Here is a 27,892-nt window from a genome sequence, read left to right on the forward strand (position 1 = left end):
CAGAGGAACATCAGAACAGACAGCTTCTCCGACACCCAGCTGTCGGACGCTGCTTCATTTCACCACACACCAGCTCTGGGTGCAAACTCAGAAGGGGTGTTTGGGAAATTGAAAGGCGTCCTAACAGGGCCAACAAGGACTCCATCATCAGAGAGGTACGGAAGCTTCACATTCTTCAGTATGAGGGTGTTTTGTGTTGGAACTGAATGGAATAGTTTTTCTGTAGTTTACAGGTGGAGTTTTGTGCTGAGGTGATGCAAACAGCTGTTTCTAAAAGGACTTTAATTAACGCTTCACTGATTTTGCACATCAATTATTGAGTCATTGTTTAGAGTAATGCAGATTCTTTTCTGTGCTGCTTTCTGGTTTTTCTTGACTAGACTGTTTGATCAATGGCATTGTTGAATGTGACTCTGTAGCCATAAGCCATCATTTACTCTCTAAGAAAAAGAAACAGCTAATTTTCTTAATGCATACATGCAGATGAGCTGTACTTACAAGTGCTTCCCATGATAAATGCAAATTGCACGCATGACAGCTAAAATGAAATGAGTGTGACATGCTACACTTTATTTAAAACTATTTTAAACAGTATATCACTACTAAATGTGCAGTTTTTATGTCATTTTGGAATGGAATATTTGCACTTTAAAAAATGCAGTTGACCTTTGACCTGCAGAAAAGCTAAACTTTTGTTTGGTGTATGTGGGCAATACAATTTATTGATATGGGCAGATATTTAGGACAGACAAAATACATGATATATATATTCAGAATACATATGTGCGTTTCATAGCATCAAATATATGCAAAAAAAAAAAAAAAAAAAAAAAAGAATAATAAACATTCTGGATTCTAATGATTTTTCCCATGTAGTTTAATGCCATATAGTCTCTACAATGATTTAGTCTGAATTTATTCATATGAACGTGCATTTTTGCCTTGTGCATACTAGCTGAGAGCTTTAAAACAAATGTGAAACAAAAACGTAATAGAAAAGCAACTCATTTCTATGAGCCTATTTTCTATGATTATTGTTTTGCCTTCAGACATCAAATGAGTCAGGAAATTAAAAATTTTGCAGGAAATTTATCAGCACTTTCCAGCTTCCAAGACACAAAAAAGTGCTGAGGCTGACATGAAGCAAAAACTCAATTTCTAAAACCACAGATTACAAACATTTTATGATGGGGATGAAGACACCTCACGAATGGTTCATACTCACACCCTTGCTTGGATCTAGCCATCATTAAAAATTAAACAAGATCAAAGCGGTTTCTCATTCTGAGTGCATTACGGCAATCATATAACGATTAATAGATCAACTACATTAACTTTTTATCAGCTACATTAACTGCCTCATGTTTTGCTTGCCTAATGTCTTCAAGTCAATTTTCTTTCTTAATATGCATTCTGGGTCCTACTGTTAACGATTCATCATTGCAGGTTATTCCAAAGGAGAGAAACAAATTAAAACATGCTCCACCATTTTAGCTGATGTCATTTAGTGCGCGCAGACTATGGAATAGCCAAAAATCTGGCGCTGTTGTAGTGAACGCGCATTCTGATTTGCACCATTGTGGTGTGTAACGCCCACTTTTTACAATCCAATCAATCGATGCATTAAATCATGCTATAAATCAACCGCCCCGCATCTTTCTGTACTGAATGTGTAGTTTCTTTTAGGAATCATATATTATCAAAGTAAATATAGGCTACATATATAAAAATGTTCACCTCTAAATTTAAATTTATCTTAGTGAGTGTAATCGTCATAAAATCATGTATAGCCTATATTAAAAAGTCAAGAAAGTCTGGAAAAGTCATTGAAATTCGTGGGTCAAAAGGTGTATTTCTGGTCATTGCTTGAAATGTGTAAATATATCACGTGTAGTCCTAATTCTCAGTGAAATCTCTTAATGAGTCTCTTGTTCAGTAGCTACACAGCTTCCACATTAAAAATCGTTGTTTCTTTGGAGGAAAAAGTCGAAAACAGGATGCACCGATGCTCCACCTGTGGCTGCCCAGCTCTCTGCGCTCACTCGCGCGTTCATGCGCAATTACGCGCGCTCTCGGCCCTCTCCACAAACACTTCAATACTCTATTCCACAGCTCCAAGAATGGGAAAATCAGAGAGCCAAATGGATATCATGGAGAAAAGCACTAAACCGAGGAAGCATCGCTGGACTGTGGTGGAGATCGGACTGTCTGTCATTGTTCTTCTGATGAGCTGCGCTCTGGCTGGACTCATAGTGCTCTACACTTCAGCTCTGAGAGGTGGGAAACACGTCCGATTTCTGCTGCAAATCACGAGCATTTCGAATGCTATTCAAAACCCTCAAAAAAGACATCAAACATGTTCACGATCTTTGTAATATAGTAAGAAATATCCCGCAATTATTTATTTATAGCCCACGTGGAGCAGCTTTGTGCAACCTTCTTTTGAAGAACTTTCTAGAAAACGAGAATGAAAAAAAGTTTATAATTAATATTAATGAAATATATAAAAAATGTAATATTTGTGTTTTTATACATTTATTTAATATATATATATATATAAAATAAAATATTATATATAAAATGTATTTAAAAATTGTATATATATATATGTCATTTTATATACATTTATATATATAATATTTTATTTAATATATATATATTAAATAAATAAATATAACATATAAATATTTTTTTTATATATACTTTTTAAGTTTATATATATATAAATGCTGTCAAATTGATTAATCACATCTAACATAAAAGTTTGTAAATATATGTATAAATATATGTGTATGCACACACAAAAACACACATATATTTAAATGTATATTTACAAACTTATGTTAGATGCGATTAATCACGATTAATCAATTTAAGCACTTATATATATATATATATATATATATATATATATATAAATTAAATTTATAGAGTTTTCATATAATATCTCATAAATTTGCACATAAATTTAAAATATATAAAATGTAACATTTGCTTAAAGCATCTATCAAATGGTTTGCATCTGATTATATGCTTTAAGATCTTGCATTTTCTTTTTATATTTCAGAGCGTTTTAACATAAATGATTCTTCAAAAGGTAAAGTATGCTGTTAAGTTGATCATAAATATTAAAGGTTGGCAGATTTTATCATTTAAATCTGAGGTTTTTTTATTTTATTTTGAGTTTTGCCCTGCCATAAATTCTGTGTAATCACTCCATATACTGTACAATATTATTGCACATTATATACAGTGTATATACTACACATATGCACTACTATTAGCAATTGAAACCAACCACAATGTCAGGTTTACAAAAAGTATTTCTTTTGGTTTGTGAGCAAACGATAGATTTATTTCAATAAATTGCATTAAATTATTCCAGTTTTCAAGTTACAAACTACCCGCAGTGTTAAGCTGAAGCAATAAGCTCTCACTATAGAGCTGGACTTTTGAGTGGATTATGTCACATGACCTCAGCCGCGTTTGAGTCAGACATTAACCTCAATTGTGTTGTTCATCTCACCACATCACAACAGGGCTGAAATATCGATCAAAAGCTGACAGCAATGTCTGTACAAGCCCACAGTGTGTCACTGCCGGTAATGTCTGAAAGCTTTCCTTTTATATACCATCTCGAAACTTATATTCAAGATCTGAAATGATTTCTTGGCTCATGTCTGGGTTCTTGTCAATGATATAGCGGCCCGACTGCTCCAGAACATGGACCCCAGCGTGGAGCCGTGCCAGAACTTCTATCAGTACGCATGCGGAGGCTGGATCGAGCGGCATGTCATTCCCGAAACCAGCTCGCTCCACAGTGTATTCAATATCCTGAGAGACGAGCTGGAGATTGTGCTCAAGGGTTGGTTACATCAACTTCACACAATCACGATGAGTGTTATGGGTTTGTGTTGATTTTTTTTAAACAGTTTCATCCTGTTGGTGTTGATTCATTATCTCACAGGAGTTCTGGAGATGGAAAGTAAGGATGATAGAGAGGCCTTCAAGAAAGCCAAAACGCTGTACAGCTCATGCATGAACGAGAGTGAGTACACAACATTAAAACACATACTGTGATCTATGTATACTTTGCAGTATATTGTTTCTGTTATTATTTACCACTACACATAAAAATAGGATTTACTCTGAAACAGTTTTCACTCAGAAATGACTGATTTCACAAATAATTACAGAGAAATGGAGTGTAAAACATTGAATTAAACATGATATTTTGCAGTAGAAAGACTGAAATTGTATTTTAATTGTATTAAACATGCTCCAATAATCATTGTTTTATTTGTTTTACATGTATAGTGTGCAATCCCATAAAGCATTGCATGACATGATTCAGTTTCCTGACGATGTGCTTCTATATTTTCAATAAACTTAAAGGCACAATATGTAATTTTTCGCCACTAGAGGTCACTTATTCAAAACAAAGGTGTAGCTTGATGATGCCCTGATTTCGCAGAATCATGGGAGGTGTCGTCTTCACAACTCTGTCCATTCGCTGTCCATATGAGACACTTGAGACACTGCATCTAAGACTAGATATTAGACTGAGCTAGACTGATATTAGCCATGGTAAAACATGGTACTCGCGGTAAATCAAGAAAATGAGATTTAAAAAATAAGACTTACTGTGTTGAGCTATATAACATGATTAGTTTCCTGTCGATTGATGTATCCAAACAGTTGCTCACAGTTGCTACCAGGAGTAACATGGTTATGATGTTATTGATAGGCGACGCACGAACATGGTCCGTGTCCCTGGTTAAAATTGCTTATTTCTCTGGATTTAAACATTCTTGGAAATATCCAGGATAATGTAAGTACACAAGTCAACAAAATATGTAACTCTGTTCTAGTGGCTTTTGAATATTTTAATCCAAAAAATCTTACATATTGTGCCTTTAATGAATATATTGTATTTTATACTTTAAATCAATGTGTTTTATATTGCATTGTCATTTTTGATTCTGTTACATTATTAGCAATGCTTTATGGGATGAGTTTTTAAACATTGTAATGTTCTAATTGATCTGAAAGCTGATTTGTTGCAGGGTTATTATAGTTAACTAAAACTAAAACTATTAAAATGATTTTTGTTAATTGAAATAAAGCTGAAATAAAATATAAATCTAAAAGTCGTTAAAGAACTGAAATGAGTTGAAGCACTAAAATTACTAAAATTAAAGCTGAAATAAACATAAATGAAACTCTAAAGTCCCCCTGTAGTCAATAATTTTAATCGCTTAAAGCTTAAAAATCTTTGATCACTATATAACATATTTAAATGTTTTTTTCCTTGAAAAAAATCTTCATGCCTTAAAATAGCTTGAATGTAACTCTACACCCTTGCCTCATTTAGAATATGTAGTTCTATGAATATGCAAATGAGCCCCGCCTCCACTCACTCACACTAGCTCTGAGATCCACTCATTGACAATCACATGTTGACGTGATTGGTTACAAGGTAGTTTGTGACGTCAGAAACACCAGCAATTTTAAACCGCGTTTTTGAAACTGTCTTTAGATCACTGCTGTTTTAAACAGAAAATACTCAGCAGTAGTGTTGATTTGTGAATTTGCACATGGTTTGTCCTAAATCATATTAAAAACACCACATAGACACATAAACAACATTAAAAACTTGATTTCCACCACAGGGGGACGTTAAAAGCAATATTTAAAACAAACAATAAAAATGACAAAAGCAACAAAAACAAAAAATGTAATTATTATTATTAATAAAAACTATAAGAGTATATAAATAATACTAAACAGTACTAGTTGGTTTTAATTTTTACTGAAAATGCAGGCCACCTACTAAGTTTCTGTTCCGCTCGATTTGTGGACAAAACCAACTTTGTCTCGTCTCTCTGCTTCCCCCTGCAGTTCTGATAGAGCAGCGTGACTCGCAGCCTCTTCTCAGGCTCATTGACAGTATTGGCGACTGGCCCGTGGCCTCTGAGGTCTGGAACGGCACATCAGGTACTGGAGATAGTGCAGGCTGTCTCTAATTCACTCTCGCAGAGAATGGCAGCATCTTGGGCTTATCTAAATGGGATAAATGCAATCGCTTCAGCCGTGCTGTCGCTGGGTGTTGATAAGGCGCTAGACTGATGGAAAAGTCCAGTGGTTTCACACAGCAGTGGCCGTCCTGCTCATCTGTCATGTGAGATAGAGCCGTGTCGAGGAGGGTGAGAGGATGAGACGGTGACCCACCGTGATGATTGGCACTGTGGCTCGTTATAGACCTTGAGAGAGGGCAGAATAATTAAACGCAATAGAAGAAGATCGCTGACATAGAATCTACATATGCAGACATCAACCCAAACACACAAACACACACTCTGGCCTTTGCTGACAGACTTATTATGTGTCTTTAAAGCAGTGGACAGGTAATTAATGCTATTGGAGACGTTTAACCACAACTGGCCTTTGGAAAACCAACCTGTAATTATGTTTTATTCTATCTACTAAGTATCCATCTAAATTTTGTATACTGGGTTTTATGGGAAATGTTTAAGATTGTTTCTTCCCAGAATTTTTAATAATATAGAAATTGACTAGTGATGATGTGCAGCACACTCATTTAGCATCATCTGTGGTTATTGGAACAGTGTTCGCAACCTATTTTTACTTATAATTTGATGCATTTCTAGGTGAAACAAGAAAAATGTAGGACTTGATTGTATCCATTGGGAATTAACTGGATTGTGAAATGGAGAATGAAACCACAAATGAGAAAGCTGGATGAAAAGTAGTCATTTCAGAGTAAAATATATTTTTGGTTTCACTTTAGTTTAGGGTCCAATTCTTACTATTATCTAACTATTAACTACGACTTCCCAATTACTGATTATTAAGGTAGTTAAGTTTAGGTATTGGGTGGGATTAAGGGATGTAGAATATGGTCCTGCAGAATAAGGCATTAAAGGGATAGTTCACCCAAAAATGAAAATTTGATGTTTATCTGCTTACCCCCAGGGCATCCAAGATGTAGGTGACTTTGTTTCTTCAGTAGAACACAAATGATGATTTTTAACTCCAACCGTCTGTCAGTCAAATAATGCGTGTAAATGGGAACTCCATCTATAAGAGTCAAATAAACACGACAGACAAATCCAAATTAAACCCTGCGGCTCGTGATGACACATTGATGTCCTAAGACACGAAACGATCGGTTTGTGCGAGAAACCGAACAGTATTTATATCATTTATTACCTCTAAAACACCACTATGTCCAACTCCGTTCAGCACCAAACTCGCTCATCCATGTCTCATCCTTGCTTTGTGCACTAGTGCGCAGTCATGTTGGAACATAAAGGGGCCATCCCCAAACTGTTCCCACAAAGTTATGAGCATGAAATTGTTCAAAATGTCTTGGTATGCTGAAGCATTAAGAGTTCCTTTCACTGGAACTAAGGGGCCAAGCCCAACCCCTGAAAAACAACCCCACACCATAATCCCCCCTCCACCAAATTTACACTTGGCACAATGCAGTCAGGCAAGTACCGTTCTCCTGGCAACCGCCAAACCCAGACTCATTTATCAGAATGCCAGACAGAGAAGGGTGATTCATCACTCCAGAGAACACGTCTCCAACTGCTCCAGTCCAGTGGCGTCCAGTGGCGGCGTGCTTTACATCACTGCATCTGACGCTTTGCATTGCACTTGGTGATGTAAGGCTTGGATGCAGCTGCTCGGCCATGGAAACCCATTCCATGAAGCTCTCTATGCACTGTTCTTGAGCTAATCTGAAGACCACATGAAGTTTGGAGGTCTGTAGCTATTGACTCTGCAGAAAGTTGGCGACTTCTGCGCACTGTGTGCCTCAGCATGCGCTGACCCCGCTCTGTGATTTTACGTGGCCTACCACTTCGTGGCTGAGTTGCTGTTGTTCCCAGTTGCTTCCACTTTGTTATGATACCACTAACAGTTGACCGTGGAATATTTAGTAGTGAGGAGATTTCACGAATAGACTTATTGCACAGGTGGCAACCTATCACGGTACCACGCTTGAATTCACTGAGCTCCTGAGAGCGACCCATTCTTTCACAAATGTTTCTAGGAGTAGTCTGCATGCCTATTTGCTTGATTTTATACACCTGTGGCCATGGAAGTGATTGTCCCAATACTTTTGGCAATATAGTGTATCATGCTGAATGTTTGCCAGTCCCAGCCATAGATCTGTGTAGTCTGAACAAATGAGTTGATTCTTATGAATCAATTGAAAAGAGTTGTTTGGATCAGCCTGAAGAATCCTTCACTGAATGAATCCATCGGCCCCAGTTGTTATGCCGAATTCCCCATTATGGTCTTGGGTTGTGGAGGTGGGTGTGGCCTTAAAGAATGCAACCAATCAGATAGCAGCTGCAAGGAGGGGTGGGGAATGCTGTGCAACATCACCTTTGAAAACAAAGCTGTGCATGAAATACTGCTGTGATCTGAAATGCACTTGTCAAAAATATGTAAATACAAGTTATGCACACCAATGACTGTATTTGAGAACATTTATTTTTCCATATTTCTGAAATGTCATAAACACAGCACCATTCTCATAGTTTGAAAACCGCTGATAATAGAATAAGAACTAAACATAATAAACGCGCATCTGTGCAAAATGTATTTTGGGAGCACGCTTATGTAGTTGTAAAGCATATAGATTGCCTCAAAGTGAACAGACATGGACTAAAAGCCACAAAACTTTGATCTTACAGAGCAAGCGTGGAGCCTGGAGGACACACTGGCTGTTCTGAATGCGCGTTACAATAAGAAGGCCGTGCTTGAGATGTTTGTGTGGCCAGATGATCGCGACTCCAGCCGCTACATTATCCATGTAAGTTGTTGAACATACTGTATAATTTAAATGTATGTAATATTATGGTACTACTACCATGTTTTTGGACATTTATGATGGTACGTCCATGTTTTCTAGACATGTATGATTGTAGTTCCATTGTATTCTTTAAAGTAATACAGATTTTAGACATGTATATGGTAATACCATAGCCTTTTGGATGCGTATGATGGTGCTACTATGGTACCTATATGCAAAACCATGTTTTTGGACATATATTTAAAGAGTAGTCTATAACTATGGTAATCATTCAGCATCAAAGTGTATATCAAAGTAGCATGGTATTGCCATATGATGCCCTCATTGTACCATGGTATCACCTTAGTACTTGCATGTGTTGTAAGTTTGAATGGATGTTTTAGTGGCGCTTCACCTTTGAAAACACACAATGGCTAATTAAAATGTATTTTAAATAATACACCCTGATTAAAATGCCATTTGGAGCATGAGATAATAAAACAAAATGTGTGATTTTATGTTGGTTTAATTATGAACGGATGATCTCATGCATGCTGCTCCCAACAAGAGCGATGCAGATATGCTTTTTCATAACAAACGATTTTGTCATTAAACTACATCTTTCTGATTGCACAGGTTGACCAACCAGCACTAGGAATGCCTTCAAGAGATTATTACCTCAGCGATGGGAATTATAAGAAGGTACGTTGTGTCATTTTGGGAGAGGCATTCTCTCCCTCAATGCTTTTGTTATAATTACATGAATCAGCAGCTCCCCCGTCATGTATCTTTGTTGGCAGGTGCGCGAGGCCTACCTGGAGTTCATGGTTTCCATGGCGAGGATCGCACGAGAAGACAGGAACTTGACCCAGGATGAAGAGCGCGTGTGGGAGGACATGACTCAGGTGTTGGAGCTGGAGACAGACATCGCTAACGTGAGTTTAACTGGAGACGGTAAAACACAACAACCAAAAAATAACATGCGTGAAGTTAGCCAAAAGCGTCTGAAATGGTTCTGAGGCTGTAAATGTCATGCATGAATCATGTGAGCGTTTGCATCTGATTTCTGCCTTGTGCTTCAACAGGCTACCTCACCTGCAGAAGAACGCAATGACATCACCGTGCTTTACAACAAAATGACACTGAGAGAAGTGCAGCAAGCTTTCAACCTCAATGTAAGTGCAGAAAAGCATTATGGGTTTTTTTTCTTTTACACTTGGTCCTCCTCAGTATTTAGTGTAATCAATGAAAACTGCACCAGAAAAAGCTGGTAAAAAATGAAAATAAAACAAGTCTTATGCTCACCAAGGCTCCATTTATTTGATCAAAAATACAGTAAAAACAGTAATATTGTGAAATGGTATTAATAACTGTTTTCTATTTGAATAGATTGTAAAATGTAATTTATTTCTGTGATGCAAAGCTAAATTTTCAGTATCATTACTCCAGTCTTCAGTGTCACATGATCCTTCAGAAATCATTCTAATATGATTTAATGCTCAGATCATTAACATTATAAATGTCTTTACTGTCACTTTTTTTATCAATTTGATGCATCCTTGCTGAATAAAAAATAATTTCTTTTAAAAAATCGTACTGACCCCAAACTTTTGAACAGTAGTGTATAAACCTGAAGAGAAACTATGGGTGTTAATAGAACAAAATAATTGTGATTAATGTCATGATTTCCCATCAGTCTTTAGAAGCCAGAATATAAATGTAATAATGTCAAATTTGGTCAATAGTTCACTGACTGTTGATATAAGATTGTGTTTTTCTCAACAGAGCACACATGCTTCTTTTGTTTCTCTTTATGAAATATCAGGGCTTTAATTGGACGCGCTACATCCAGGGTATCATGTCCAGCGTGTCAGTTGCGGTGCAACCCGAAGAACCCATTGTTGTGTACTGCTCACCTTACCTGGAGAAGCTCCGGGATGTTCTTTCCAAGCATAGCCACAGGTGATGTTCTTAGCTGTTTGACACATGAAAAATGTGAGTTAATTCTTCATTGTCATGTCAATTATGGTCATCCAGAAGACATAAATATTGCTCAGAGGTTCAGTGGTTTCAGAGATGAGAAACTTAAAAGGTGAAAGTTATGTTCCACTCACTGAAGTATCAAGTTTGTCACCTGTGCTTCTCCTAAAATTGCAAAAGGGAGAAATAAAATGAGACATAGCATTTGATTTTCAAAGAATTCATATTGAGATCTCTGACTTCTGAACACAGTTTCAGACATCGTTGAGATTTGCATTCCATTTAATCTTATTGATGTCTAAGAGACACAACGTAATTGTTAAGGAGATCTCATTTAGAATTTCTCTACACTATTAATATACATTTATGCATCTGGCAGATGCTTTAATCAAAAGCGATTTACATTGCATTGAAGCTATTATATTATTAAAATTTTAAATTAGTTTTAGTATTTTTGTTGTTTTTATTCTTTTTTTTTTTAAATATTTTTATTTAGTTTTTATTTGAGTAATTTTAATATTTAAACTATTTTATTTAATTTAGTTGAAGTTTTTTCATCTAAAATTGAAAAAAACAAAAAAACATTTCAATTAAAGGTGCAATATGTAAGATTTTTACAGTAAAATATCCAAAAACCACTAGGCCAGTGTTATATAGTTTGTTCACTTGAGTACTTACAATATCCCAAATGTTTCCAACTATTTGTAAATCGTGAGAAAATTGCAATTTTAATCAAGGCTCCGGGACGTGTGAGCAGTCGCCTGTCAATTGCGTCATACCCGCGTTGCACACGGTTTCCGGTTTTATTTTGTAGAAACCATGGAAACACCAAAGACGCTTTAATATATTACATGTTTTAATAGACAAGTGAACAACTGTTTGGTAATGTTTATAGACGGAAAACTAATTGTTTTATATAGCTCAACACAAGTCTTATTGTTTAAATCTAATTTTCTTGATTTTTTTGCGAGTACCATGCTTTACCATAAAAACACTATTTTGTCAAGTGGCTAACATAGCATAATCAGGTGCAGCTTTACTTTTAGTAACAGTAATACAGAATTTTCTCCATCATACAATACGTTTTAAAATTAACTGCATGCCATTTATCAACACAAGCCATCCAGCATTTAATATGATATTCTAAAATCGATCTATCTTAGCAGCAGCCGAGCGAACGCACAGAGTAACGTTATAACATCATTTTCAACACACTCAAATGTATCTAATATAATAAACAGAGCTAGTTACCTAATACTCATGACCGGAAAAGCGGAAGCGGCGCCGGCGACTGTGGCATAATAAAAGTTCCGCTGCTCCTGAGGCGTGTGTTGCGCAATCGCTCCAGCGGCCTCGTTCAGCTCCCATAACACTCGGTCCTGCTCTGCTTCATACAACAGTAACGTTAATAATCTCATCCATGAACATGATTTCTTCCCGAGTCCTATCCCAATTGTTTCCACCGGACGTTGAGGTGAAGACCACATGTCCCAAGATTCCACGCTCAAACTTGCCGTCATCAAGCTACGCCTTTGTTTTGAATAGGCCTCTAGCGACCTCTAGCGGACAGAATTTTTACATATTGCACCTTTAATGAAAATGTTTTTAATAGTTTTAGTTTTTTTGGTTAACAATAACACTGCTTCAATAATCCACAACAAAGACTTTAGTTAAATTTAAATGTAAATGAAATGTCAAAATGCACGTTGCATAGTGTTGTGCTGTATGGCATTAAATGATCTGCACATTTGTGATCTCCGCAGGACTCTGCAGAACTATCTGGCATGGATGCTCATCATGGAGAGGGTCAGCAGTATGAGCCGTCGCTTCAAAGACGTGAGAGCGCACTACAGAAAGGTCAGTCGCACTCTGAACAAACACAAACAGAGGAGAGCTCTCATGGCATTTAACTGCCTTTAAAACTCAGTTTTGGTGATCCGCTACTGTTTCAGTCCAATAAAAAAAAAAAAAAGGGAAATAGGGAATAATCCATAGGGAAATTGGTTGATAATCGACGGTATTTGCTTATGCTGAAATTGTCAGCCTGTATTATTTCAATTTATTGTTAAAATAATCCTGTCTAACAAGAATTACTGGTGAAAAACTACATTACCCATGATGCTATATAGATAATTCCACCAATCAGAGAGTCGCCACAATCAAAATGCGCAAAATTAGCACTTTAGCTCCGCCCACTCCCATGAAGCACTGCAAATGACGTCTCCCTATGTTCTCAAAATACTTAAATATTTGTATATATGAGTATATTTAAAATTAAAAATTTAAATATATTGTTTATATATATATATAATCAACATTTGTAAATGAGTTGTTTTATTTTTCTCCATTGTTTTTAATTCGATTATGCTGTTTGCAATGCTTCATGGGATTGTACAGTAGTTCTTTCCCTCAATAAAGCTATGTCACAGTCTTGTACCTTTATATTTTTGTTTGATTTTCAAATACTTTTTTGCCTCAAATAAAAGTTTGTAGTGTTGTGATTCACCTTGTTGCTGATTGGCTTGGTTCATGGCATATAACACTTTAACAAAGACTTTTTAAAAATCTATATGGGATAAATAAATGGAAAAAATACTTCCGGAACCGGCCTCTCTGAAAAAGGGGACAGGCACTTATGCCCTCTATAGGTTATATTTATGTTTATTACACGGCTCTCTGAAATACTTGATTCTGATTGGTCAGTCACGACATTCCGAGGTGTGTTATTCCCTGATAACAACCGTCGTCAAAAGCAACGGATTTCAGTATATTAGTAGTACTGCAATATAGTTGCTGTGTTCATCTTCTTGCCGGGATGATTGTTTTGTACACTGATAATAAACAGGTAATTTCATAACAGTTTCATCTCAGATCACTATCTCTTGTCCCCATAATTATTTATATGGTGAAAAGCTGTGTAATAAGTGGTATGACTGGATTTTATCCCTTAAATTTTTTGTCTAGTTTGAACTTGTTCAGTCGTCTTGGCTAAAAGCCAGCTGTTAGCTCCTATTTTCTTGATGGAAGCTTTGTGTTTAGTGAGCTAATGAAATATTTCAACAAAAATCTATATTTTGTGTCCAATTATTTACTTACACCATGTCATGAGCGGCGAGACGGGACAAAAGCAAACAGAACCCATTATAAACAGTGATGCTGTCTACACTGGATATGGGGCGGCACAACAAATCTCCAACTGTAAACTGATGCCCTGTTTAATTTCTGACGTACTTAAAGCGCTCACGCTACTTCTGACATGAAGAACAAATGGATTTGCAACTGTCGCTTTGTAACGTTCAGTGTAGACAGCTTCAAGCTCAACCATCGCATCCGGTGTAGACAGGTGTTATTTGGGAAGTAGCCATGTTGCAAGTGGGATAATGTACATCCAGCTGGTTGTTATCATAAAACAAACCCCTTCGGGGTGATGCAAGACCTCTCCACTTCATGCCAGGATCCTGATGACCCTGTTTGGTTTTATTCTGCGATAACAACCAGCTGGATGTACATTATAGCCTACAGGGTGTTCTCAACCTTGTTTTGGTCCCATTTTTTTTTTATTGCATATTGTGTGTGTGTTCTCTCAGGCTTTGCATGGCACTACAGTAGAGGAGGCGAGGTGGAGAGACTGTGTCCGTTACGTCCAGGGCAACATGGAGAATGCCGTCGGGGCCCTGTATGTCCGGGAAACCTTCTCTGGAAACAGCAAACGCATGGTAAGACCAAAAGACCAACTTGGCCCTAAAAAAACACACCGCTAGACATAACAGGAACATCCTTCTTCAATTCTTTACGCAATCAGCTATTATCAGATTGACATGGATTGTTTAGACTGTTCTGATGATGGTTTCAGTGATTTGACTGTAAGTCATCTCAGTTTATTAAGTTTCTTTTTAATCTGGGATGATTTTTACGTAACTCTGCATTGAATATAGATGTATGTGGCTTTATATAGTATTTCTAGGACAGTCTAATAGTTTTATTTATTTTAAAGTCAACATAAAGTCAAAATTATCATCATCTTTCATGAAAATGATGAAAAATGACTTTTCCTTTTCGTCTGACATGACATAGGCCTTCTGAAAAGCATAATTTATTATTCCCTTATATAGTAAACAATTAGTGCTATTAATCAATTAATTTTAAGCTGATTTATTATTTATTTTTATTTATTTATTATATAATATTTATTTTTAATTTAATAATTTTTAATAATAATAACTGTATTATCATTTTTATTTAATGTATTTATAAAATAATGTTTTTTTTAAATAAATAATTTATTATAACATTTTAATCAGATTAATTGCATGATATGCCAACTATTTAACCAATAGGCAAATAGCTTTTTCGGCTATTTGAAAAAGGGCAATTTCATGTTCACTTGAAATGTGTCTCTCCGCTGTTGTTCAGGTGGGTGAACTGATCAAAAAGATTCAGGAAGCTTATGTGGAAACATTGGAAGAATTGAGCTGGATGGATGAACAATCCAAGGAGAAGGCCAGAGAGAAGGTGAGATGGCATTAATGGTCACAACTTCCCGAAGAGCTTTTATTTCTTTCCTTAATCCCAGCTATTCCCAAACTTTTTGGTCAGCTGAACCCATTTGGTTTAATTTGGTTTTTGGTTTAATTAATTATTAGCTTTTCATCAACTCACAAACCATCTGCAGTTCCCTCACAAACCCCAGTTAGGACACAATTAACTTTGTTAATAAATTAAACATTTGAATCAAATTAATGATATAATATTCCAATTAATTTTTAAGCACAATTTTAATAAAAGTTAATAGCATATATCAACATTATTTGGTTTTAATTTCCATTTTTGCTATGCATTTATATTAATTTTATCTTGTTATTATCATTATTAAGTGGGCTTGATCTTTAATCTTATGTTATATTAATTATGGTATTTTTATTTACTTTTATGTTAAGTACTTGGTGTTTACTATAATGCTTTTTTATTGTACAACACTTTGAGCTGTATTTCTTGCATGAAATGTACTGCAAGTAATGTTTATTATTATTATTATAATATTTGCTCTTAATATCCTGCAGTCTGAGCTATTCTCGCTTTCCAACCTCCTGTTTTGCAGGCAATGGCGATATCGGAACAAATCGGTTATCCCGACCACATCCTTGAGGAGGAAAATAAGAAACTGGACGAGGAATACAAACACGTATGGGAACCCTTGAGCTCCGAATAACTTGCCAAACCAACTTGTGTCTCATTCACATTAATACAAGAATTATGACAACTTAGACAGAAATACTCTGATCTATGATATGCGTTATTATGTTTCTGCTCACAGCTTAATTTCAGCGAGGAGAACTACTTTGAGAACATTCTGGAAAACCTGGCAGCATCAGCCCAGAAAGGTCATAAAAAGCTGAGGGAGCCCGTGGATCCTGACATGTACGAAACACATGAATATATGCTTGAAAGACAGTTTTTCCTTTCTTGACCAGTCACTGAGTCATTGCTTTTTCTCTTTGTCTCTCTTTCTCTTTGTCTCTGTCCCGGTTTTAGGTGGATTATTGGTGCAGCTGTGGTCAACGCGTTCTACTCGCACAACAGAAACCAGATTGGTAAGTTCATATAGTTAGAAATATAACCATATAGTCATATAGAATTTTATATACAGAGCTTGACATTAACACCCGCCAACCTGCCAAATGCGGGTGGATTTCAGCAGTGGCGTGTAACGCAGTCAATCCTACTAGCCACTTTGGTGGGTTGAATTTTATATATAATATAGACATTTTTCAATTGTAGTCTTTTAAAAAGGCATCTGAAATAATAAACTAAGTGCAATAGTGTTGTCAAAAAATATCTGGTAACACTTTACAATAAGGTTCATTAGTTAAACATTGGTTAATGTATTAACTAACATGAACTAACCATGAGCAATACATTTGTTACTGTATTTACTAATCTTCGTTAACGTTAGTTAATGAAAACACAGTTGTTCATTGTTTGTTCATGTTAGTTCACAGTGCATTAACTAATGTTATAAAGATTTTAATAGTGTATTAGTAAATGTTGAAATTAACATTAACAAAGATTAATAAATACTGTATAAGTGCAGTTTATTATTAGTTCATGTTATCTAATGTAGTTAACTAATGTTAACTAATGAACCTTATTGTAAAGTGTTACCAAATATCTGAACTGAAATATCTGAAACGCTTCCAATACTCATTTTCAGCAGAACGGATACACGATACAAGCTGCTCTTGATTTCTCTCTCCGACAGCGAGTTGACACACAAACCCGCCTCGTTTCATTTGCTCTGGATGAATATTGTTGGTATTACAGGCCTTGAATTTCGGCATCATACTACATGTATTGCACATAATTTTACTCATTCCCATAGATTTTGTGCTGACACCCAAAGTGCACACACATAAAGCCGCCTCTCAGTACTAAATTTAGCTCTTTTCTGCTGTTTATTCCACTTAAACAGTCAAATACACACAAAATAATGTCAAAATGGTGGTCTAGGTGAGTATTCACGTAAACACAGTCAGTTATGTTTTAAGTGAACGTAAACAGTAAAGAAAACACGTGTAACAGTATATTGGATCTGTGCGTCAGGTCTTAAAGTGACAGCAGACTAATAAACCTGCTGCCAAATTATGAAATAATATTAAAAATATCTATATTTTTCCACATGGTATCAATGTCAAAATTGTGGCCAGTGAAAATGCTGAGTGGATAGTAACTTTGGAAAACTGTGGCTAGTGGCTGGTGAGCAAAAAAGTTAATGTCAAGCCCTGATTATATAATATATCGCATTCTATCCTGTCTTCTATAATATAAATAATTTGGTAATGCTTTACAATAAGGTTTCATTTTAGTTACCATGTACATGTACCTATTTCCCTTTTTCATTTTAGTTAACATGTACCATGTTACCATGTAGTTACCAACAAGGAACAATACCTCTACAGCATTTAATATGCTGCCTTCACGTGCTGTCTGAATTATCGTAATACAAGTTTCCTAGTTAAAAATTGGACATGAATGCCCCTCAAGTCGTATTTACCACTGGGAAGTTTGGGATATAAAATGAAACAACAATTTGCCTGAATGCACACCTTTACTGGACAATCCTTCCAGTCTATCTACAGCAAAGAACCTTTCCAAGTCCACCAGCTAGACCAGCACAAACCATTCTAGTCCAGCACTGAGATTCACGGTGGCCTAAACAGATCTTTCCACTAGAGAAGGCAAACTAAAAAAAGCAGCATTGTCCAAACGCAGGTCTTTTGTGAAGTATTTGTTCTGGTCAGATTTCTCCTAAGCTGTTGAGGGCTCTCAATATAAATGCTTTCTCAGCCCATTGTCATAATGGCTCTAGTGCCTGTAGTGCTTTTCTCTTGTAGATTAAACAAAGCTAGTTTCAGGCTCCAGTGCCCACAAAGCTTGTGCCTTCTAGAGATGGGCTGTGGACGCCAAGCACTGGCTATTCAGGCTGGGTTAATACAGAGATTACAAAAGCCAAGTGATTATGCAGATTTTCAGCGGGAGAAATTTCCACATAATTACTCTTAGATTGCACATTTTAATGTTCTTGGACAATCTGGGAAACACTTCAAGCTGAATTGCCATTTTAGAGACAAGAGCGGCAGCTGTAACTGTCGGCGCGATGGCATTTTGAGCCCTATATTCTATAGCTGGAGGACAGTACACAGTAGAGATCTTTCTGTCCTTCCAATATTGCTTCTGCTATCCAGTGTATACCATTACCATTACATTATTTCAACTATAAGCACTTTTAGAGTCTCTTAAAAACCACTTTCCACACTCTCATTTATCTAATTTGTACACTAACATGATGTCCACCAACTTTTGACATAATTTTGGTTCTGTTTTCCCTGTTCCTGTCTACCTGAGTTTGCCTGTGTTCCCTAGTTAGTTTCCTTGGTTGTTAATTAGTCCTACACACCTGTTCAGTTTATGTTTATTACTCTCCCCATGTATTTAAGCCCAGATTAAGCCCTGGTATTGTCAATGTTAACGTGGTTGTGTTTCAATGATTATTGTTTCTGTTATCTCCTGCGTGTTCCTGGTTTGATTTATAATTAAAGACGTTATTAGTGATATTCTCCTGCGTCGTGTGCATCACTACAGCCACAGTGTGACAACAATACAAATAATTAGTGATATTTACCTCGATTTTCTTCAAACATTACATGTCAGACACTGTTTTCTCATGGGTAAACATGAACGCTAACATTAAAAAAACAAAAAAAAACATTATTATTAGGGGAAATGTTGATTGGGAAAATTGTTGATTGATGTCACAACTAAGCACTGTGGCATCATAAATAATTTGAACACATATATATATATATATATGTTATTATAAATATACCAAGCTTTAAATATAATAAATAATTTAAACATATCATATTAAATTATCATATTTTAGAAGATTTTTTACATTAAATAAGATACTATATTAAATGCATTTTCTCAAAATAAGTCTACTATATGGATATTTTGCTTCTTTTAAGACATTTAAATATTTTACTGACTTTCAGAATGTACTCGAACTGTCCTCAAATATCATATTTTCAATATAATAGATAATATTATTATATCATGCTAGTTTATTATACTTTAGAACATGAAATGTATATATTTTTTATTTTTTAATCATCAAATATAATATTTTGAAAGTCTGAGTCTGGGACAATGGTAAAACTAGTGTTAATTTGACCTTCAAAAAAAAAGTTTTAGAAAAAACTGAAATCTGTTAGTTTTAATGAAACAAAAATCTACCTCTGGGACATAAAATATCCAAATTTAACACTCTAAAACTATTAAAATGAGTTTCTTTCTCATGTGACTCAATTAGTATCTTAAAAACGCATTTCCTGGTCAATTATCCATGCATTATGCTGTATTCTATCTCTTTCTATGCATTCATCTTTCTTTCCTTCAGTGTTTCCTGCTGGCATCCTCCAGCCTCCGTTCTTCAGTGAAAAACAGCTGCAAGCTCTAAACTTCGGTGGAATTGGGATGGTTATAGGACATGAAATCACTCATGGATTTGATGATCACGGTAAAATGGGTCTCATCTGATGGATTGTACTAATTATCAGTTAGCTGTGGATGAATAAACAATGTTGTTTTGTTGATTATCTTGTTTATTGGTGATGTATTAAACTCTGTGCTAAAGGAGGGGTTTTAAATATCACAGATAAATTGTTCTCCACTGGACCAAACCAGCTTGCAAAAGAGCAACCACAACGCTTGTCTGTTTAAAATATGGCTGTGTTCCACTAAATTAAATATTTATTTTCATAGGCCGGAATTTCGACAAGGATGGGAACATGAACAATTGGTGGAGCAACTACTCTGCTGAGCAGTTTGAGGATCAATCTAAATGCATGGTGGAACAGTACGGCAAATTCAGCTGGAAACTTGCAGGAGGCCAAAATGTAAGTTGAACCTCAGTTCAGTACAATGAAAAGAATCTGCATATGAACTTCAGAAAACAAACAAATAAAACTGATATGAAGCTTGTGCTTACAGTATTTGTAGAATGTTCATGCTTTGGGTCCGATCTAAGGCAGCAATGAAATTAAATGCACAACTTTTGCAGACATACAAATTTTCAACACACTTAAATATAGAAAAAAAATTCTAAAAATGAATGGATCTTAAAACTAGACAGAAATTTTTACATTTGGATTAAAAAGTTTAACTTTTTACAAACATTGAAAATGTTTAGTGAAATTTTAGTGTACTCATGCTACCATGTTGTTTTTGCTTACCCGATAGGTATTTAACAATATTTATTTGTTTTTTTTAAAGGGGCATTTATTAAAAAAAAACAGTTTGATTGAATGATTCAATGACTCACTCATAAAGACTTCACTTGTTTCATTACTGGATGAATCAGTGTTTTTGAATGAATCTCTTGAATGAATGATTCAATGACAAATACATTTTTTTAACAGTCACTTGTCGCCACCTACTAGTGTAATGATGTAAATAATACAATCATTATTTGAAGCTTCAAGCTACTTTCAAAAGGTGATTTGCTCTATTTTGATTTTCACTACCATAGACATCAGTGTTTTTATCTGAACTATAAACTTTTATCCCAATACTTCTATGATAATATGAATTATTGTAAGACTGAAATAATGATATTGTGTATTTGAAAAGATCGTACTTGTCAAAAGCCGAATTGTTGTCATTTAGGAATAAGATCGCCTGGGTGTTTGAATTGAGATCGCAATTTTTTTAACGATTAATCGTGCAGCTCTACCAGCGATGTACTCAAACTCCTCAGATTTGTCACGACATCAAAGTCTGTAATTAAAAGATTTTAATAAAAACTCAAACATTACAAACTTGATACTTGAGTTAAACTTTGGATGTAATTTATATGTTAAACAGCGTTGTTATTGTAAACTAAAACTTGAACTAAAGTTTTTTATTAATCGAAATAAAGTTGAAATAAAAGAAAATATAAATACTGGATGAAATACTTAAACTTAAAAAAAAATAGTTATTGCCAAATTATTGAAATAAAATAAGTTGAAGTACTAAAATTAAAAGCTAACAAAAAAACTAATAAAAAATGACAAAAGTACATAAAAAAATTACTAAAATTAAAATGAACACTGAAAATGTAAAAGTAAAAGCTAAATCAAAATATTCTTAATTACTATAATAGCACATAAAATACTTAAATAACACTGAACAATGTTACATTCATGTTTCTGCAGCTCAGTGGCATCACAACACTAGGAGAGAATATTGCTGATAACGGTGGAGTACGCCAAGCATATAAGGTTTGTATAATTAATTCCCGTTAAACAACCAACTATTTACCTCATAAAAACTACTCAACACCTAATCAAACACATAGCTGTGTTCCTCATTTGTAAGTGGCTTTGGATAAAAGCGTCTACTAAATGAATAAATGTAAACACCCTATAGCTTCATGACAAGCACTATTTTCTTCAGAAAAATCTGTTTATGTGAATCTGTTTTTGTGTGTGCGATATTAGGCGTATATAAAGTGGGTGGAGAGGGAGGGCGAGGAGCCCCATCTTCCCGGACTGGATATGGATCACAAACAGCTCTTCTTTCTGAACTTTGCCCAGGTATGTGACCATGAATTACATGCACTTTAAGACGCCAGCATTTGTTCACCTTGATGCCCATGCAAGGTCAGTTTCACATAGACCGCATCAAATTAAACTGACATTACTTTGGAAGATACAGGTGCTGCTTAATCTCAGGAAAATAAATGACTACAGGCTGTCTAATATGTACTTAAGGCATGAAATCAATGGCTGAATCATGTCATCCAATGGGATGAGTACTGCTTTAAAGGACTGGGATTAGAAATGTCATTATTTGGACAGGCAGATGTCAAAATATGTGTTAAAATACACAACTGATCTGTTTTGCAGAATCCTACAAATGTCATTCAAGCATAAAGTGCATGCTAGGTCAGAAATAATATGTTTAAAATCCTGTCCAGCTGACTATAATATGACTGGGTTAATTTTATTGAATGTAAAAATATCTCATGCTTTCTGTAGGTCTGGTGTGGTGCCTGTCGCCCTGAGTATGCCATTCAGTCGATCAAAACAGACCCACACAGCCCTCTGGAATACAGGCAAGATCTTTCTACAAGATTTGTCAATTAAAAATGAAAAAATGTCACACTTAAAAATGTCATTCGATTAGGTTACAGATAGAACATGCTATTAAACACAAGCAAAAAGAATAAGCAAAAATGAGTTGGCAAGAATTCTCAAAACTAACATAAATTTCTATCCACTAAAAACTCAAAATCTTAAAACTTATACATTACCGTTCAAAAGTTTGCAGTCGGTACGATTTTTTAAATGTTTTTAAAAGAAGTTTCTTATGTTTTATTTTAAAAAGTAATATTGTGAATAGTGCTGTCAAATCGATTAATTGCGATTAATCACATAAAAGTTTGTAAATATGTGTGTGTATTATATATGTATGTATATATAGATGCGATTAATCACGATTAATCGATTTGACAGCACTAATTGTGAAATATTATTACAATTTAAATTAACTGTTTTCTATTTGAATATGTATATAAAATATAATTTATTCCTGTGATTGAAAGCTGTATTTTCAGCATCATTACTCCAGTCATTACTCTTCAGAAATCATTCTAATATGCTGATTTGCTGCACAAGAAACTTTTCTGATTATTATCAATGTTGAAAACCGTTGTGCTGTTTATTTTTGTGGAAGCCATGATAAAGTTTTTCATTTTCTTTGATGAATAGAAAATTCATAAGAACAACATTTATTTGAAATAGAAATGTACAAGTTCTTCTTATAAATTTAAATGACCACAAACCTTTAAACAGTAATGTATATATATATGAAGCAACTTTATTTCTCCTTACCCCAGTTACTATATTTTTTAATAGATATGTAAATAATATAACAGTTCTAACGTGTGGTTAAACTTGTGGATAACTGACTTCCTATATCCACTAAAAATCACCAAAACACAAGCTGACTCAAAGACACTGAGCAAAAATGATGAAGAAAAGTGATGTTAGCGAAGAGAAAAGATCCTGCAGTGATTTTGTTGTTTAATGCAACATTTTTAAGTGTGAATTAACTACTTTTTATGGACACTGTAGGTGTTTTATAAAGGACTGATGCCATGTTGTTTTGTTTTGAACAGGGTTCTAGGTTCCCTTCAGAACTTTGAGGCTTTTTCCGAAGCATTTCATTGTGCACGAGGAACTCCCATGAACCCCGAAGAGAAATGTCGAGTTTGGTAACCACTTCAGAGTTGCGGGAATCTGTGTATATTTTACAAACAAGGCAGCAGTTAGGAGAGCTTGGAGAATATTATATTGTGCTGTTATTCTGCAGTGGCAGCTGCCTGTCTGTTAGTCTGATGTGACAGACACGATCAAGGTGTTAGACACCTACATGTGTGACTGCATAGATGTCTACTGTGAACTTTCAAAAGCGCACATATAACCAACAAGTTCAGGCGTCGTGAACGTGCACAGTGAGGGTGTTGTTTTTCTGAAAAAGAGGCATGCTTTTTCATCGTCTGTTTATGAGACTTTTAAGCAAGATTTCGTCCTGTTTGCCTGTTTCTGTTGACACATTATTAGTTTTGGCACCGAAAAATACATGTAAACGTAATAGTTTCATTGTAACGAGAGGGCTTATTGACATCAGATTATTTTTCCAGATTATGTAAACGGATAAATCCCTCAGTTGGCTTTTGATTCTGTCGGCTCTCCAAGAAGATATCCGTTGTGCTTGAGCGAGCCCAAAATTAGCCAACAACTGGAGGCTTGGAAGCCGAACGAGATTGTGGTTTGAATAGAACCCAGTCAAGGCATCATGTTTCGTTTCATAATAAGCAGCCTTGAAATATTTTGATTATTGTATAAGATTTTTTTTCTAAAGCATGCAGTGGTAAAAGGCAAAAGCGAGAGTCCTATTGAGCGCTGTTTTCCCCAAAAAAATCCTAATGTATGTTCTAGCTACACTACGTTTCACAGGAGAATATCTATTTCTTTGAAAGCGAGGGCTTAACGTTACGTAAACGGGCCTGTGTTGACAATTACCTGACAACCTTAAGACTGTTAAAACCATATCGCTTCAAGCTTTATGTGTTTTTGTCCATAAATAGATCCTATTCATGTCTGCCTTGCAATTACACTACAGACTTCTGTTAAAGCCAGCAGATAATGGCAGGAAGCCGCTGCAATACTGGAACAAAATAGTTACAACAGGTCAACGAGAACTCAAGACTGTATATTTGTTTCATACAAGCTGTTCGTTCTGCCAGGGAGCACTTCTGTACGTTTCTATTGTTAACACTTACCTATGGATGTTTTGGCATGTTTAGGGGCAAGAATCAGATCCAGAGAGACATTGAGGGGTCTTCAACAGTTCAGTCCTCCTGGTTTGGGTTTCTTTCAGCTTTCTTTTTGCAGCATTAACTTCTGCAAATAAACATAGAGAAATTGTGTTTTTTACTTTACAGCCATTTGATAATTGGTGGAAATGTTCATGTCACATAACTCTGCTTGAAAAAACAAACAAAAAACAAATTGTCAAGTGGTCAAGTTGGAAATTCCCAGTAAATTTCACAATTTATTCCTGTGATCAAAGCTGAATTTTCAGCATCATTACTCCAGTCTTCAGTCACATGATCCTTCAGAAATCATTATAATTTGCTGCTCAAGAAACATTTCTGATTATCCATGACGAAAACAGTTTCACATTTTTGTGGAAACCGTGATATGTTTCAAGAAACGGCAAGTAACATTAAATTAAACATGACATTTTTGAAATAGTATTTTCTTGTAAAGCATATACTCTAATAATCTTCATTTTATTTACAACATTGAAAAATAAGTTGCTGCAATGTAAAAAATTATTTTCATGTTTTATCACAACATTTTTTCTTTTGTCAAATCAACTTCGATAATTATTGTGGTTCAGATAACATCATATTTCAAGTTTCTGTTGATTAAACCAATCGCCTTCATTGTATTAACTCAATTTTTTAATTTCACTGAACTCAAAATTTTAAGGCAACCAGGTAACTTACTAAGTTAAACCAACGATTATTTTTTACAGTGTGGTTGACCAACTCTAACCAGCTTGGTCTACCAGGGGCCGGTTGCATAAACTGCTAAGACTAGTCTTAAAAGTTAGACATCACATTTTTTTCCCTAAGACTGTTTGTATCTTTTTTAAGTCAGTTACATAAAAACATAGATTAGTCTAATTTGGTACAGAAAAGTAAGACTGATTACCCCTAACTAACTGCTAGTTGTTCGTACTAGTTCTTATGACACAGTCTTAACGTAATGGCTATGATTATGCAATTGGCCCTAGGTCAAATTCTAGCTGATGAACCATCTAAACTAGCCTGGACCAACTATAAAAACTGGATTTTCCAGGAGGGAATATATAATTTTATACATAAAAGGTGCCATGTAACACCTTTACCCTTAACAGACAGGAGGAATCATTAAGCAAAGGTCTCACTTAAGGATCTGTAAGCCAGTGGGTTTGTGATTTTAGAGAAGTAGGCAAAGTTATATTGATCTGAGACGCAGGCTAATGGGGCAGCAGGGGTTCATGTGTTAGCTGGAGTGAAGCGGACGAGGCCACAGCCAGCAGTTGTCTCTCAAATGGACACTTTTGGGAGGCAGCCCCCTCATTAGAGATCCGGTCAAGGCCGGTGACTGTTATTTTCTGTCCTGATTAAGCCGTAATGACAGCAGAACTAAAGAGCCGAGCAGAACGCATGGAAAATGATAGAATGGAAAAGATCAAACGGACGTCAAGGCGGCCACTGCAGGAAAAATTGTCGAGTTCTTGGAAAGCTTAGCAGAGTCGATATTGGGTTGCCTTGGGTTATTGATTATGACTGTTATCTCTCACGACAGAGACTTTGATCATTTGAATGTTCATATCTGCCTTCATTGCTAGCCAATCTAAACCTCGACACCACTGTAATGGCATGTACTGTTTGATGCACGGGAGACGAGCGATATATTGAACGCAAGCAACTTTAGAACAAATTAAATACGAAAACTTTGGATTCTGTTAGCGTCGGAACGGGTGTTACGGTGATGAAATGCCAAATAAAACATAATCCCTGAATTATTAGTGCATGCATTTTCCAATGCAAGACCTGCCAGACAATAACTGCCTTTTAATAAAACATTGAAATTGGATTTCGAAGGATTTGAGCATTTAAAAGTGCTGGATAGAATCCGATCTGGTTTAGAAACAATAGTAGACCCAATAATGCACATACACTATAGCTATATGAAGTACAAAGAGAAATGTGCAGCATTTTAATGTCTCAATATGGTCAGGGAAGAGAATGTGCATATTGGTTTTATGTACAGTATTTAACAATGTTTGGGTTGATTTACTTGCCAATCACGCCAATGCTATCAAGGTGCATTATGGCAAAAATATGTTACATATGCATACACAACATTATCAATTCCCTGACTGCACGCATTCATCACCCAGACACCCATTTGTGCAGTTTTTTCTGGCCTTGAGGCTTTTAATATTATGACTATTGAGAACAAATCAAATGAGGTGTGATGTGAACTACCTGTTCTTTATACCGCATTAAAGAGCAACAACTCTGTGCCAAGGATTGCTGATGTGCTTTTGAGAAAATCGCATTTTAAAACAGCTATTTTGTATCTCGTGGAATACAAAATCACCCTCTGTGATTGTTTATATGACTGCCTTGAAGAAACCTGAAGTGAAGGAAAAATAACTACATATTATCTATAAAATACTTTGCCAAGTGTGAATTGTAAAATATCATTTGTGTGCATTTTAGTGTCGTTGGTTCTGAAGGTGTTTAATTAGAAATAAGCTTATGATGACTAAATATTAAGTCAGGAATTATGTTCTTTTTTCAATGCATTATATACAGAAAATGCCAAGAACTTGTCAGACACAAGAATGATTCACAATTCAGTTTTACAGATTCTGTTTTTCTTTTCAGTTCACGGATGAATCTCATGAAAACATATCCAGGTTACACCGCAAAATCAAAATGAAAAACTATGGTTAATTGGCATATATATAATGGTTGAAATATGATCTGGACGTGTTCTTTACAGGTTTTGTGAGATTCACCCTCATGTTAAGATATGCCACATGACCACAGATGCTGCTATATGAATAATTCATCTATGGGGCTGGTCTTGTTCTGTACATAAACTCATTGACTGTTGAAAGATCTCAGTTAATATTTACTGACAGAAATGCTCTTGATATTATATGGGGTCCATGTTTGATTGAGACCATATATGTTTTAATGACTTTCCAAGTGAATGCTTTGTAATTATATTGTTCTGCCTATATTGATTGTTCAAGCAAAAATATATGGCTTAAAAATGTTATTTAGCTACCTTAAACTTATTGAAATATTGTTATGATATATAAGAGAAAATATGTAAGCATCAAAAAATAAACTTATATAAAGCAACATATTTTATGCATCTGTTTTTTTTTTTCCACATTCATACA

General features: G+C 35.3%; 1 protein-coding gene and 1 long non-coding RNA gene across 3 annotated transcripts; one reads left to right on the forward strand and one right to left on the reverse strand.

Moving 5' to 3' along the window:
• Nucleotides 1-27,855, forward strand: mmel1 (membrane metallo-endopeptidase-like 1). Its single transcript, XM_051912176.1, has 24 exons — nt 1-155; nt 2,113-2,277; nt 3,068-3,097; nt 3,540-3,602; nt 3,704-3,865; nt 3,968-4,048; nt 5,902-5,997; nt 8,730-8,848; nt 9,464-9,529; nt 9,628-9,762; nt 9,913-10,002; nt 10,653-10,789; nt 12,571-12,664; nt 14,395-14,523; nt 15,221-15,319; nt 15,906-15,989; nt 16,122-16,225; nt 16,340-16,398; nt 19,764-19,883; nt 20,129-20,262; nt 21,562-21,627; nt 21,847-21,942; nt 22,387-22,463; nt 23,529-27,855. The coding sequence occupies exons 2-24, from the start codon at nt 2,121-2,123 to the stop codon at nt 23,626-23,628; spliced, it is 2,298 nt and encodes a 765-aa protein (XP_051768136.1). The 5' UTR covers nt 1-155; nt 2,113-2,120; the 3' UTR covers nt 23,629-27,855.
• LOC127522341 (uncharacterized) lies at nt 6,007-11,646 on the reverse strand. Of its 2 annotated transcripts, XR_007932567.1 has the most exons (5): nt 10,942-11,646; nt 10,749-10,802; nt 9,643-9,741; nt 6,991-7,101; nt 6,007-6,263 (listed from the first exon to the last, which is right to left on the reverse strand). It is a non-coding gene; the product is annotated as an uncharacterized LOC127522341 (long non-coding RNA). The 2 variants fall into 2 exon arrangements; XR_007932568.1 differs by lacking the exons at nt 9,643-9,741; nt 10,749-10,802; nt 10,942-11,646 and adding an exon at nt 7,234-8,413.
• Nucleotides 27,856-27,892: the final 37 nt, after the last annotated feature.

Source organism: Ctenopharyngodon idella, chromosome 11, assembly GCF_019924925.1.
Source record: "Ctenopharyngodon idella isolate HZGC_01 chromosome 11, HZGC01, whole genome shotgun sequence".
Classification (NCBI taxonomy): domain Eukaryota; kingdom Metazoa; phylum Chordata; class Actinopteri; order Cypriniformes; family Xenocyprididae; genus Ctenopharyngodon; species Ctenopharyngodon idella.

Coding starts and splice junctions, on each gene's coding strand:
- mmel1 (XM_051912176.1), top strand. CDS start 2,121: ATGGGAAAATCAGAGAGCCAAATGGATATCATGGAGAAAAGCACTAAA. Junction 4,049..5,901: donor CAGCTCATGCATGAACGAGA/GTGAGTACACAA, acceptor TTCCCCCTGCAG/TTCTGATAGAGCAGCGTGAC. Junction 10,790..12,570: donor CTTTCCAAGCATAGCCACAG/GTGATGTTCTTA, acceptor TGATCTCCGCAG/GACTCTGCAGAACTATCTGG.